At 54.2% G+C, this 13,797-nt stretch overlaps 3 protein-coding genes across 5 annotated transcripts in view; 1 reads left to right on the top strand and 2 right to left on the bottom strand.

Annotated features, from left to right (window-relative positions):
* The window catches only part of CERS1 (ceramide synthase 1), a 25,191-nt gene extending 23,321 nt beyond the window's left edge, over nucleotides 1-1,870 (bottom strand). The window contains exons 1-3 of the mRNA XM_006885970.1: nucleotides 1,582-1,870; nucleotides 357-426; nucleotides 6-293 (exon numbers count right to left, since the gene is read on the bottom strand). Coding sequence (XP_006886032.1) covers nucleotides 6-293; nucleotides 357-426; nucleotides 1,582-1,870 — 647 coding nt within the window. The remainder of the gene's footprint in view (nucleotides 1-5; nucleotides 294-356; nucleotides 427-1,581) is intronic.
* Nucleotides 1,871-2,292: 422 nt separating this feature from the next.
* COPE (coatomer protein complex, subunit epsilon) lies at nucleotides 2,293-11,872 on the bottom strand. 3 transcript variants are annotated; one of them, XM_006885869.1, is made up of 10 exons: nucleotides 11,740-11,872; nucleotides 7,217-7,279; nucleotides 6,157-6,257; nucleotides 5,687-5,839; nucleotides 5,121-5,174; nucleotides 4,705-4,786; nucleotides 4,210-4,365; nucleotides 3,067-3,135; nucleotides 2,459-2,533; nucleotides 2,293-2,345 (listed from the first exon to the last, which is right to left on the bottom strand). In XM_006885869.1, the coding sequence occupies exons 1-10, from the start codon at nucleotides 11,863-11,865 to the stop codon at nucleotides 2,298-2,300; spliced, it is 927 nt and encodes a 308-aa protein (XP_006885931.1). In that variant the 5' UTR covers nucleotides 11,866-11,872; the 3' UTR covers nucleotides 2,293-2,297. The 3 variants fall into 3 exon arrangements, with proteins under 3 accessions (XP_006885931.1, XP_006885933.1, XP_006885932.1); XM_006885871.1 differs by lacking the exon at nucleotides 4,210-4,365; XM_006885870.1 differs by lacking the exon at nucleotides 5,687-5,839.
* Nucleotides 11,873-12,189: 317 nt separating this feature from the next.
* The window catches only part of DDX49 (DEAD (Asp-Glu-Ala-Asp) box polypeptide 49), an 8,879-nt gene continuing 7,271 nt past the window's right edge, over nucleotides 12,190-13,797 (top strand). Inside the window, exon 1 of the mRNA XM_006885969.1 lies at nucleotides 12,190-12,350. Coding sequence (XP_006886031.1) covers nucleotides 12,236-12,350 — 115 coding nt within the window. The 5' untranslated portion in view covers nucleotides 12,190-12,235. The remainder of the gene's footprint in view (nucleotides 12,351-13,797) is intronic.

The following is a 13,797-nucleotide window of genomic DNA, read 5'->3' as shown; positions in this document are numbered from 1 at the left end:
CGGACGCGCCGAGGGGGCGGGGCCGACGTGGGCTCCGCCCCCGGGGCGGTGCGGGGACCGCCGAGTGGGGCGCCTCGTCTCCCACCTCCGCCGGCGCTGGAGGCAGGGTAAGGCGGGTGGGCAGATGAGGTCCGGTGTGGTCGTGATCTGGAGGCAGGGTCGCGCTCAGGCCCACTTTGCAGGAAGGAAACTGAGGCTCACAGCTCTGGGGAGCTTCGGAGGCCTTCGCATCACAGCCCTGGGTCCGGCACACCTGTTCGTGCAGGAGGCCGAAGCGAATCAAGACCTGTGTTCTTTTAGAATGAGCACCGCCCACCGGAGGTGCCAGCGAAATGCATACACCGAACTCCCCTCACTCCTTGTCCACGCGCCCTCGGCGAGACTGGGAACTCTGTGTCCCACAGGTCTGCTCCTTGAAGTCTGTGGCTGAAGGCCAAAGAGGAGGTGGAACTGTGCATGTGGGAGACTATAGAATCCTTAGAGGGGGCGCACGACCGGTGGTTGGGCACACCGAGACCAGGTGGCGTCATCTGACTCACCTGGTGACTTTCTGCTGAGTTCAGACCCCCCACTTTGCTGGGGAAGCCGACTGGCCAGGCACTGGTTCCCTTCCAATTCCCCTGGGCCTCTAGTACTTCCCACCATCCTAAGTGCTGGGCATCCCATCCAGTCTCTCCGCCTCAGTGGCATTTAGACAGGAGTTAAGAGTCGCTTGGGCTACCCACCATGACCAGCCCTCTCTTCCCTCACTGTTCCCACTCCCCAGGTAGCGGATAGGGTGGGCAAGTTCCCCACAGACCAGCCTCATCCCACCTGAGGTTCTGAGTGGTAGCGGTCTCTGCCCAGATTTTCCTCATGAAGCCCTGGCTTCCTCCCCACCTCCCTCATGTCTAGGAGCAGAGGTCACCTCCCTGGACTACACATCAAGGATGCCACCTAACTTCACAACTGCATTGTCAGGATGGGCCTCAGCCTGACTGGTCAAGGTCGAATGCCTGGCTTGAGGCCACAGGCATGACTCCTGCATGACCTCGCCTGCCAGGGGAGGGGAAGAGCCCCTGCACCTTGCTTGGCCTGTGAGAGCACTCCCAGATCCTCCAACCACCCACCCTACTCAACACTATCTGGTCACCATGGTTGCCATCAGGTAATGGGAGAGGATGCCCCACCCACCAGCCTCAGGTTTCCCTAACAGGCATGCAGTGGACTTGGAAAGAGTCCCCACTGGCGACTTGGAAGGCCATGCCTCCAGCCCCTCTGAGGCAGGGGCAACTCCACTCAGACCTCCTAGTGCTCTCTGCCCAGGGAGGGTTCCCACATAGATCTAGGGGTGGTAGGGAGCAGCTGCTTTACATCCTGGCCTGGTAACCAGGGATGGGCAGTTTCAAAGGCTGCCGCTACATGAAGACCAGGGTGAGGCAAGGCACTGGAAACCCAGGATTCTTATCTCCACCAGACCCTGCCTACGCAACAGTCTTGGGCAAAGGGCAGTCTAGTCAGTGCACTTAAAAAAACTAGAGCAGCCCCAGGGCCTTTGCACAAGCTGCACCTGTTGCTCCAAATGCCCAAGTGAACCCCCACCCTGCACCTTGGCCAGTTGTAACTTATCAGGGGCTAAGCAGACTGTTCCAGGTTGGGCCCCACAGCTCCCCTCCTCTGCCCTAATAAGCTGCCCCCCTTTCTCCTGGCTCTGTTGTTGGGCTTCTTCATCCTTGTCAGCTTTCGTGCTCTCAGCTCGTCTCAGATCCAGGGCCTGATCACTAGAGCGGCCGTAGGAAAGAGCTGAGGATGAGGGAACACTTACACCCAGAACAGACTGCAGCCCCAGCGTTCTGGAGGAGCCCGAAAATTTCTTGGCATTGCTGGCCATTTCTGAACCACCTCAGGACTTGAACCCTGGCATCTTTGAAGTGATCTCTCTATGCCTGTTTCCCTGTTCAACATCCCTGGAGATTGAGGTGGAGGGTAACACTGGGAGCTGGGGTGCCTGTTCTCTGCAGCAGGGGACAGTTTGCAGGATGGGGAAGTAGGAATCTGAGATATACAGGTATGGTTCTCAGACCCTTGCATTCTCTGTTGGTGATGCACGCCTTTCCCAGCACCACAGCACTGGGTAACCTCTGTGGGCACTGCCCTGTGTACCCTCCACAAAAACAAGCAGACACATTTTGAGTTGGGTGGTGCCCCTTTTTATTGGTGGGAGACGGGGGTGCTGGCACCAGGCTTCCAGGGTCTGGCCGAGAAGTGGTGGGTGCTGGTGGGATGGAGGCATGGATGTGGTCGGGGTTAGGTCAGCCTCATGCGCTGGGAGCGTACTGCAGGACCAGCCGGTCAAAGTCATTCTCCTTCAAAGACAGAGGTGGGGCGGGGGCTCAGGAGCAGGTCTGATGCTGGAGGTGGGGAGAAGGCCTGTGGACCAGCCAGGTCTAGGGACTGGGGTGTGAGACTTGACGCTCACCTTGGCCTGGTACTCCTTTATGAATGGATGGGACCTGTGGGAATCCTTCAGCTGTGACAGGTAGCGGTTGGTCACCTGCAGTGGAGGGAGGTCAGGTTAACAAAATTCTTTCTCATTTACCCTCCATGGTCCTAGGGGCTCCTCAGGGTGGAAGTGACCAGTTTTAAGTCACCAGGGAGTTGGGGTCTCTGTCATCTAAAGCCAGGGACTCAGTTCTTGCCTGAGACTCGGGGGAAAGGGACGTGAACTAGGACTTAAGTCACAGGGAGAGATGGAGACAAGGGAGGGAGAAGATGGTGTGGGGAGGGGAGACACCCCGGGGACGAGGTTCAAGTATGTGGGCCTCAGCAGTCCAGCCTCTGGGCCCTACCCCCACCCTGAAGGCCAGGAGATGGAACATCTTGTCTGGTTACCCCAGACCAGGGGTCACTGCTATTCCAGGGGTAAGGTCTCCAGGGATGGACACTGACCCCTTGGCCAGCTGGTCACAACTGACTAGACATCCAGTTTGCCCCTGGGCATCCCCAAGGCTGACGGAAACTTCCAGAGGGAGGGGATTTTTGCTCCAACTCTGACCTGCTGCACTCTGCCCTGGGAAGGCGGCTTACCTCAGGGGGCTTGCCCAGGTGCTGTGACAGGACAATGAGGTTGATCAGTGTCTCTGGGTGGCCACTGTCCTGTAGGTCAGGGACGTGAGACTCAGAATACAGCACACCCCACTCCTATACCCCCAACTTCCCCCTAAACTTGTTTCCCCACCACAAACAAGGCAGAAAAAACAGCTTCAGGACTCCTGATAAAAGATGAGGACAAGCCTGGGAGAGGACTGCTCTATCACACAGATTCAAAGCGGCCTTGGCAGAGAGCGCATGAAAACGACCAGAATCTGCAGTGATGACCTCACCCGCTCACCTCTAGAAGGGCTGGAGCCTGGGGACCCGCTTGACAGGGTGCAAGGACCACCCACAGAAGGCCTCTGTGATGAGGCAGCTCTATGGGAATGGGACCCCGGCCACAAGGGCAGCTGACCCCACCCCTTGGCAAGCTCCAGGGCCATCTTGGCAAATCCCAGAGAAACGACGCAGCTGACTGTGGGCCCAGTGGGAGAAACGCCCCGCACGGCATTGGTGTGTCATTCAGAAAGTGCTCCGAGACGGACTGAGCTCAGGTGTTTCTCCCAAGTGTAGACATGCACCAGCTCGACAGACACTGCAGTAGGGCGGGGGTGCATGCAGCATCCCACCACGTCTGAGGAATCCTGGTCCCCTGTGACCAGCAGGCTCTTTCCAGAACCAATCTCAGAGCCAGGAGCCGAGCGGCTAAAGGATGGTGAGGAGGCTGGCATGAGGCCAGAATGGGGGTTCAGAGGGCCAGGCGATCTCCACTTGGTTTAGGCCATGAAGGCCTCGCCTGCCCGAGGTTCCACTCTCCAAAACAAGTCAGGCCAAGGTTTCAAGGTTTTAAATAACACTAATAATTTCTCCACACTGGCAGCAAGTCTGCCACCGTGAATCCACCTACAGGCAGGGACACCGCCACCCTGTGGGCACCGAACAACTGAGCCCTGGGCCAGCACAGTCAGCGCACCATGTGCCTGTGGTCACTGTGGGGACACACCATTTTTGCTCCCATTAGCTGTGTCTCCCTGACCCTGTGCCCGTGTGGTGGCCCGTCCCCACTCCGAGGCCCACCAGGCGCAGGCTGCAGTGGAGGGCTGCTGCCACCATGGTGGGCAGTCGGGGACCAGCTACCTTATCGAGTGCCTCCTGCAGCGCGCCCTCAGCGTCTTCCCAGCGGCCCTGAGCCATGTGGCAGGCGGCCTGGCCGTTGAGCAGCAGCAGGGTGGACGAGCACTTGTCGGCCAGCTCCTGGAAGGCGTAGTATGCGTCCTGCAGCTTGTCACCACCCTGTGAGCACAGGGCCACCATGTCAGTCACCCTCCTGTGAGAGGATTTGCAACCAAGCTGCCCAGAGATCATTCCACCTACCTGGACATCATCCCACCCCCCTCAGTCCCTCTAGAGTCCCCAAGAAGCTAGACAAGGGATGGTCTGTCTGGGACAGGTAGGGAATCTAGTCAGGGGACAGGCAGAGGAACAATTCAGGAGACAGGCAGGGGATGGGCTGAGAGACAGATACAGATGAGGAAACTGTATGGAAAGACATGGATGGTGGAGGAACAAGTTGGGGGTTGCCCACAGAGTTGCAGGCCAACGCAATGCCCTCCGCCCATAGCGAGGCCTCACCACAGCCAGATTGACCCAGGCAGTGGCCAGCTGGGTGAGGGTGGCATCCTCGTCCTGGTCCTGCATCTTCTTCAGCTCCTTCCTGGGTGGAGGGCAACAAAGGTGTTATTGCAACTCTGGGTGTCTTCATGCGTGTAGTCCCCACTGTGGAGACCTCCTGACGGGGGCTTTCTGAGCGGACAGCTGGGCCCTGACACGCTTCCAGGCACTGCTGCAGCTCACCAGACCCTGCCTCACCAGCCCAGGTCCTGACCACGGCGTTTCAGAAGCCAGTCCTGGGTGCTGCCTGATCCCCAGTCGTGCTCCACAGGAAGGCCACGTGAAGGAAGCATCACCCCAACCCTGAGAAACTAGGCACAGGGATGTGGCACCCCACCAGGTGGGCCCCCCAGAACCAAGGGGACAGGAAGGCTTACCGGGCAAGGTCCAGGCGGTCCAGCTTCAGCAAGATCTGCACTACCATGGCCGAGCTGGGGGGCGGGCGGGGGTCAGAGGAAGTTGCGGAGGCACAGAACACTCCCCAACCCCCACGCACTCAGAACACTTCAACACCCTCTTCACCCTCCGCTGCCCCAGCAGCACTGAGGGGGTTAAGAGCTCACAGGCCCCACTGGCTGTTCCCCCACTTCATTTCTAGTCCTCATCTCACTACTGAAATCACTGGGGCTTAGAGAGCTGCTCAGAGGCCCGAAGGCAGACTCAGTACTGACTAACCTCCTTGTTCTCACCACAAAGGGACATGAGTCTGCCGTGGTTAAGAGGCCCCAGGCCACATGGCAGCCACACCAGTACCACAAGGACCCCACAGTGAGGGACCTGCCCAGTCTGGCCCTGGGGGGTGCTGGCCAGCTCCTATAACCACTCAATCCCACCAAGTGTCAGAGTGGGGCTGCCCAACTTGGGACACACTGGACACCCCTGAAACGTACATGCCATTGGAACTGTGGATGAAGGGGACGTAACGGCCATCGGCGGCACTCACCACTCGAGGCTGTCACCCTGGTGCAGGGCCCTCAGCGCGGCATCCGGGTTCCCGTCGTGCAGGTAGATGGAGGCGGCCATCAACAGGAAGGTGGTGTTGGTCACGTCCACGTTGCGACTCATCTCCCGGTCCAGGTGTGCCACCACAGCGTCCCTACAAGGCAGTGCTAAGCTGGCAGATGGTGGGGGCAGCAGCCTGAGGGCTGACCAGAGCAGGGAGCACAGGCAGGATGTGAACCTCTTAATTCCAAGCCAAGTGGGAGACTCCTGGGGTGGGGGAGGGCCAGTGGTGCATTCTGGGATAGACTGGGATGAGGTACACCCCCATTCCCTGGAGGGTGAAGGTACAGCAAAGTCGAGTAGAAGCCAGGAACGACACTGGCTTTGAGCAGAATGGCCTGGCCAAGTCCTCCTGGCAGAATCCCCTCATGCACATCTCACTCCCCACGCGGCACCGTGGTGGCACCTCACCTCTGGCTCTCACTGGCAAGGTACTCGGCAAGCATGCGCACAGCCTGCAGCTCAGGGACAGAGGAGGGCTTGATTTCATCCAGCACCACACCATACTTCCTCTGTGGACAGGCACACAAGGCATCAGCACTGCCCTGTCACATGTCCCCAACCCCAAATCACAGGCATCTCAACCGCCTCAAACTCAGTGCCACCTATACAAGCAGTCCTGTGTCACCTGGTGGAGCCTGACTGTGACCCTGAGGGCCACTGAGGAAGCCAGTGGGAAGTGGAGCCCCTTCTCCCCACTCAAGGAGCCACAAAGCTGGAAAATTCCAGGTGTAACTCCTTCGTCTCAACTTACACAGTGGGTAACAGGGGTGGGGGGTGGTCCACCAGAAATGAGCATCTTGGGAACCTGCTTTAAAAGGCAGAACAGCCTCCTTTCCCCAAAGGACTACTCTGCTGACATCCGACTGGTGCTGCTGTCACTTCGAGGCGACTGGGAGCCTGAGGCCCACTTCCCTTTCTAGGCGGTTCGGGTGGATGTGCTCTGGTTTCCTAGACCCAAGTATGGGTCCAACAGCACGCACGCATACACACCCCCCCGCCCCGCCCTGTGCACACAGGGATGGTCAAAGAAGCCAACACACGCACCTTCTCTGAGCAGCCCAGGGAAGGTCACATGTCCAAGGGCTGCACACTTGCAGTGAGGAGTGTGTGGTCTGAGGGAGGTGCCAGGGGGCAGAACGGGGTTTCGGGCAGAGCCACCAGCAGGAAAGTGGTCCTGATCACATACACACTGTGGCTCACCGCCCGGTCTGAACACACCCCAGTTGTACCCCCAGGAGGTGGTGCTCAGCCCGTGGCACGGTACGGTCAGAAGACTTGGGGGAGCCCCCCGGGTGCAGAGGGAGGGACAGGAGCCAGTGCCTCAGTGGAGATGGGTCAGGGTTAAAGGGGAGCTGCAGAGATGACAACATGAACAGGCTTGGGGGGGGGTGCTGGGGTCCTCTGCAATTTACTGGATGGGACACCAGCTCCGGGAGTCGCACACAGGCACCAATCACAACGCGCTCACCTGTGCGAGGTATGCTCGGTATAGGAAGACGTCTCGCTCCACGTCCCTCTCTGGACTCGAAGGCTGTGGGGACAGACATGGATCAGGCTGTGTTGACCCAGCACACCTGCACAGCTCACAGGGACAGCACGTAGGCTTCACGGGAGGCCCTAGCTTTTCAGGGCCATGACCTTGCACAGCACAAGAATGACCTCAAGGGGGCCAGACACTGGACAGAGCTCTCTCCTAACATGCCCAGGAGAGGGCACAGTTGCCACTCTGTCCCGATAGGCGAGGACTGGGCTTCAAGAAGCACAATGTTCATGACAGTCACATGGTGCCAAGGTTGGGCCCACACCCCCACCATGGAACCTGCACTGCCAACATCTAGCTCCAACTCAAACTCAAACTGAAAGAAAGTCCAGATAAATGCAGACAGAAGCTGCTTGAGCACAGAGGCCGGGGTGCCTCTGAAGGATGGGCAGTGCAGGCAGAAACACGAGGGGGACTTCCACTCTTTGTTAACAACCCCCCACACGGTTTAGAATTAATTATGACAACTGGTCTGTTTCTAACTTGATTTTGTTTTAACTTCCTTGGTGAAAAAATAAGTCTCTCACTAAGATGAAGGAGTTTTGTGGGCTCAGAGGTCCCCACCCACAGGAAACAATCTGTCCTGGACAGGTCAGCTCAGCCCAGCCACCTCCACTGTGAGACTGTGGTACGGAGATCACTCAGTCCTGGGAGTGGATCTGCCAAGTCATGCCACACAAGCATGGCCCCTGCTCAAAGCCCAGGGTAGTGGGTGGTGACCACACAGGACATCCTGCAGGAGGAAGCAGCACCTGTCTTTAGAGATTTGCCAAAACACCTGGGAGCTGGAACAGGGCCACTAGGGGAGCCAGGTGACAGAATGGAGATCTGTCGACCCCAGGGTCACCAGTTAACACCTCAAGTTATAGAGCCCCAAGAAAGCACAGGGACTCACAGGATCACAGCCAAACTTTTGGGCAAATCAGGACCACCTCGTCCCTAGATCCCACACCACTACATCTCTCGGGCTACAGAGGAGGGGTGTGAAGGCACATGTGGTGACCACCCTCACTGCCAAGGGGCCCATCTGCTCTATGGCCAGGGTTGATGGCCAGGCGAGTGACCCAGTCGTGACATGAAATGCAGCCTTTCAAACAAGTGACTCAAAAGATCCTCAGGGGGAGATGTCCGACAGGACAGCTGTCTGGTCTCTTCAGACACACGCACCAGCTCTGGGTGTCCAGGACGTAAAATGCTGCAGGGGTACTGGGCCTAAGCTCCTGGGGGCCCCACTAACTTCAGCTATTCTAGGTATAAACAGGGTACCCGGCACTGTTAGAGAAGGCTGCTGAGTAAGAGAAGGAGGCTCAAAAGGAAGGGCTGGACTTGCCAACAAGCCCTTGAGGGCACAGACACCAGATGCCTAAATACTAGAAGTGCTTTTTTTTTTTTAGTTTATTTTTCATTTCAATGAACATCTACAGAGATTTTGGAATTCCATTCATTCATTGTTGCACCCTTCTCCCCGCACATCCCCCCCCCCCCCCCCCCCCTTTGCTCCTCTCCTTGAAAAGCAAAAGAAAAACTCCCTCATTGGTACACAATCCCCCCCTCCCCAAATCCCAGCCCCGCCCCCAAATATAATCCACTCTGCAACCCTCATTGCGTACTCCTACGAGAAAAAATAATGCCCTAAAATATAATACTTTTAGACTATTCTCTCCCCCATAGACTTCAATGCTGTAAACGTATTTCATCCAGTTTTACAAGAAGGGCTTTTAACACGTGCTCCCGCGCACCCTCTACGGGGACAGCCTGCCACGTGCTCGCTGGCGCCCTCTGCTGTACGCTGTCAAGCATGCTCCCCTGAAGGAGGAGGCCCTGGCGCCCTCTACTGGGACAGGCTGCCATCAGACTCCGTGTGCTCAAAGGCCTCCACTGGGGCCCACCACTGTCCCATGGCACCGAGCAGGGGAAAAACATGCATTTCATAACCCTTCATAGGTGAAATCACCTTCCCAGCACCCCCAGGCGTGAAAAGGGCCTATTTCACGGAGTCTACAGGTGCAGTAAACACCTCAGTGAGATGCAGCAGGGAAGGAGCAGAGGGGCTTACCCCATCCCCCACCAGCTACCACCTTAAGGGTCACACCCTGACCTCATCACCCTACCGCAGCCTCCTCACCCTACGGTAGCCTCATCCGTCTGTTACCACCACCATTCCAGCTCCCACTAGGACTGCCTTGGTACCTTCTCATTTTCTGTCTTCAAAGTTCAGAACCCATTTTTGTGCTTCTTCCCAAGGTGAGAACTCTCTTAAGGGTCAGCCTTGGATCCAAGAGGGCCAGGACACAGTACCATACACAAGGGAAATGGGGACACAGGAGGCACTTCTCCCAAGCTGGAATTACATGTTCAATCCTCCTGCATTTGTTTATTGTCTCAGAGATATGAGGCTGTGAAGGTGGGCAGAGAGCTGCACCATGTTTGCTCGGCTTTGAAGGCGCAACTTTGAAAATGACAGCAAACTCTGCCAGCCCCTCTTGTCAACCTTTTCACTCAATGGGCCTCACCACACTGAATTCTTTTCTAGCCCTTTAACAGATCATTTCCCATTTGTCAGTGTGCTGTGCTGGGGTCCTTGTGTGTTGTTGGGACGCTGGGAGCTGTGCCAACAGTATTTCAAATACCAGCAGGGAAAAAAAAAACAACAAAGAAAAAACAAATACCAGCAGGAAGGGACAAGTTTCAGAAGAGCTTACAAACTAAAGGCGATCAGAAAGAGTAGACCTGGTAATTAATTTACATTAAAAAAATCAGCAATTAATTCAATGTTGTTATGTGCCATCAAGTAAGCAACTCATAGCGACCCCTTTGTACAATAGCTCTGAACCCTGCCAACCTTATCATCCCTGACACACCTACCCCCATTACCCCAGTCACTGAGTCAATCACCAAGGGTCTTCCTCTCTTGCACTGTTCCAGCAATTTCCCAAGCATGATGTTCCTCTCAAAGGACTGGTCTATCCTTCCAACATGCCCAAAGTATGTGAGACAGTTTCAGAATCCTTCCCTCCAAGGAGCAGCCTGGTTTCACCCTCTCTAGGATGAATCTGTTTGCTCTCTTAGCAGTCCATGGTAAACTCAATACTCTTCCCCGGCACAACTCAAAATCATCAATTCTCCTTATATCATCCCTAGTTATTGTCCAGCTTTCTGACGCATAGCAATTACAAAGGCCATGGTCTGGATCAGGCACACCTTGGTCTCCAACGACTGACATCACTGTTCTTCAGTACACAGGAGAGGTCCCTGATAGCAGACTTTCCCAGTACTATTTGTCTTCTGATTTCCTGGCTGCTGATGCCAAGAGTATTGATTGTAGCACCAAGCAAACTAAAGGTGTTAACAATCTCAATCTCTTAACAGTCCATCATGATGCTGCCAATCCGCCCAGTGGTGAGAATCTTTGTTTTCTTGATGTGGAGCTTCAATTCACCTTCTGCAGAAATAGCTTCAGGTCCTCCTCAGTTCCAGCAACCAGAATTGTGTCTTCTGCATAACACAGGTTGTTGATGAGTCTTCCTTCAATCTTGATGCCACATTCCTCCTCTATAGCCCAGCCTCCCAGATGATCTGTTCTACATATAGATTGAAAAGGTATGGCGATAGGACACATCCCTGGTGTACACCTTTCCCAATTTTGAACCACGCAGTGTTTCCCTGCTCTGTTCTGATGACTCTCCTGGTCCAAGTATTGGTTTTGTATCTAATACAGTGGCAAAATGCGGTGATCCCAACAATGACTTAAATATATGTGGAGAGTGGGACACCTAATAAGAATAAAAATTCCTATCACTTAAGGCAGAGCAGGGTTCAGAGCGACCTGATGGCACTTAGAACGTCACTCACCTTCACAACACTTTTTTCAAGTCTTAATTTCTTGTTTCTGTTCTTGTTTTCTCTCTCTTCCGCTAGCGTGAGTTTTACAAGCCTGGGTTATTGCTGTTATGTCTATTTGGGTTACTGCTCAGAGTCCAGCAAGAACACATTCTTTGCCCTGTTCGGATTCTCAACGAGTATTTTATTAATAGATGGGCAAGCTCTGGCGGAGAGAATCAAGCTAGCATGAAGATTAAGACACTGGGAGATTCACCCTCTTTCCAAACCTCGAGATGCTTGTTTGTAAAATGAGGCTACAGACGTCTCTCCCTCCCAAGTACTGCGAGTACGAGAGGCACAGCGTGCACGCGACGAGTGAGACTTATTATTAAAGTGAAATAAGCATTTCCCTCACTCGAATGTCTTTCGGGGCGCAGAGTGGTCTAAAAAAAATTGCTACAGCTCTGAAATTTGGTACAAGATGCATTAACTTCTCGCTGCGCTCTTAAAAGGTGGGTAGAGAGAATACACTGCGAAAAATGGGGGAAATAATTAAAAGCTGAGCGCGGACACCAGGAAGCGCCCGTACCCTTCGTCCCCAGAGTCCTCCCGCCCCGGCGCAGCCGCACCTTCACTCGCTGCGCCTCGTTGATGCACTGCTGGTAACTGCCAATGTAGAAGGCATTCTTCACGTCAAACAGCTCGTCCACCTCCCCAGAGCCGCCGGTGGCCGGGCCGGGGGCTGGAGGAGCCATGATACTGTGGTCTTTACCACTTCTTTTTCGAGGGGGCGGGCTAAGGCGGTGATACACGTCGACCGGAAACGGGGCCTCCCAAGGAGTACACTGGGAAATGTAGTTTACGCGGTCTCAGTGGAAGGGAGCTAAGCCAATGGGAGGCTCGTATACAAAAGCTAGGGGTCAGGGAGCGAGGTACACAAGCGTGTCTCGTAATGCATTTCGGGAGTTGTAGTTTGAGTCTAACCTACGAACCAATAGCATTAGGGGGAATGTACGGAGGCCGGGAATTGCAGAGCAGGGCCAATGAACGGAAAGGCTTCCGTAATGTCATCATCGGCAAGCACCGGAAGCGCAGCACACTTGGTTCTCCCAGGTGGTGGAGAGGATGGCCTCCTTCTCCGAACTCGGGCTGTCATCGTGGCTCGTGGAACAATGTCGACAGCTGGGTTTGAAGCAGCCTACGCCCGTGCAGCTCGGGTGCATTCCCGCCATCCTGGAGGGTGAGTTCCCTGCTTCTTTTTCCCTTGCCTTCTTGTAGTGCTTGCCAACGCAGGTCCCAAGGTGTGAAAGGCAGCCCTGGATGTTCTAGGAGAGTCCGAAATCCGGAGGCTGAGAAAGTAGTGCTGGTATTAAAGCCGCATGGCAGATTCTCTGTGTTTCCAGGTGCCATTCGGCTCCCACTCAAAGCGACCCTATTGATGTAAAATAGAACAGAACACTGCCAGGTCCTGCGCCGTCCTCACAGTCCCTTCTGTGTTTGAACCCTTTGTTGAAACCAGTGGTAATCCATCTTGTTGAGAATCTTGCTTGTCTGTATTTTACCGAGCATGATAGTCTCCAAAGATTAAATTCTCTTTGTGGTATGTCCAGAGTATGTGAAAAAGTCTTGCCATCTTTTTGTCTAACTAACAGGATGTGTTTATTCTGCTGGTGGTGATGTTAGTGCCTTTTACTCGATTACGATCTGTAACGAGTCTATGAACATCAGATTTGAACCCTGTCCTATGTTGTGCCATCCTCAAAATAATCTCCCGCTCACTCACCTTTATGCTTTTACATTTAAGCCACATTGGCAGTAACTTTACAAAGGAGATGCAGTTACTGTCCTCTCTTAACAAAAAAGAACTGAGCCTTGGAGACTTGCACACCAACTGTGTGTTATCAAGAGAGTTTAATCCTTGGAGATTATCAAGCTTGGTAAAATAATCAGAAAAAAGAGCAAGATTCTCAATAAGATGAATTACCAGTGGCTGCAACAATGAACTCAAACACAGCATGTGTTGTTGCTGTTAAGTGCCGTCAAATCGCAGGTGACTCATACATAGCAACCCTATGAACAAAAGTCCTGGACACCTCCTGTATAACTTTCATCCTCTCTCCTGGTTCATAGGGTTTCCAGAGGCAAGCTATTATGGAGTGTATGCCACTCCTGCTTCCAAGCTTGATTCCTTTAATCAGGGGGCTTCACCAAACACTGGTTGTTGTTGTTGTTGTTGTTGTTGTTGTTAGGTGTGACCATATGAATGAAAGGCCTGAGCACTGTTCGTACATAGAGTTTCCGGAGGCAAGCCATTTCAAAAGTGGATGCTGCTCCTGCTTCCAGGCTTTTTTTAGTTGGAAAGCTCCAGCCAACACTGTCCACCATGGGTACCCATTACCACGATTGGCACATCACTGTCACAGTGTTCAGCATCACAGCTACCACGAGTTACCTCTATACAGCAATGCACAGACCAGTGCTATACCACCTAGAAGAATGTTTGACAGGAAAACAATTTGAACCTGGCCTGAGGGCTGCAGATTAAAATCACCCACTTTTAGCTTGGTGGCATAACTTTTTGTCCTCTAGGCCAGCATAGCTCTCTCTATGTCGAACACTGGTAGTCCATCATATATTTGATACTTTTCACTCAAAAAGATAATTCAATAGCATCAATTCTTCTGGAA

Source organism: Elephantulus edwardii, unplaced genomic scaffold, assembly GCF_000299155.1.
Source record: "Elephantulus edwardii isolate Elephantulus edwardi_28Jun2011 unplaced genomic scaffold, EleEdw1.0 scaffold00045, whole genome shotgun sequence".
Lineage (NCBI taxonomy): Eukaryota > Metazoa > Chordata > Mammalia > Macroscelidea > Macroscelididae > Elephantulus > Elephantulus edwardii.
This window is presented reverse-complemented; position numbering and strand designations above follow the sequence as displayed.

Excerpts from the sequence above, each read along its gene's own strand:
- COPE (XM_006885869.1), bottom strand. The coding sequence starts at position 11,865 with ATGGCTCCTCCAGCCCCCGGCCCGGCCACCGGCGGCTCTGGGGAGGTG. Across the intron at positions 6,258-7,216 it reads ACCGAGCATACCTCGCACAG|AGGAAGTATGGTGTGGTGCT; the intron begins GTGAGCGCGTTG and ends GCCTGTCCACAG. Across the intron at positions 5,840-6,156 it reads CTTGCCAGTGAGAGCCAGAG|GGACGCTGTGGTGGCACACC; the intron begins GTGAGGTGCCAC and ends ACTGCCTTGTAG.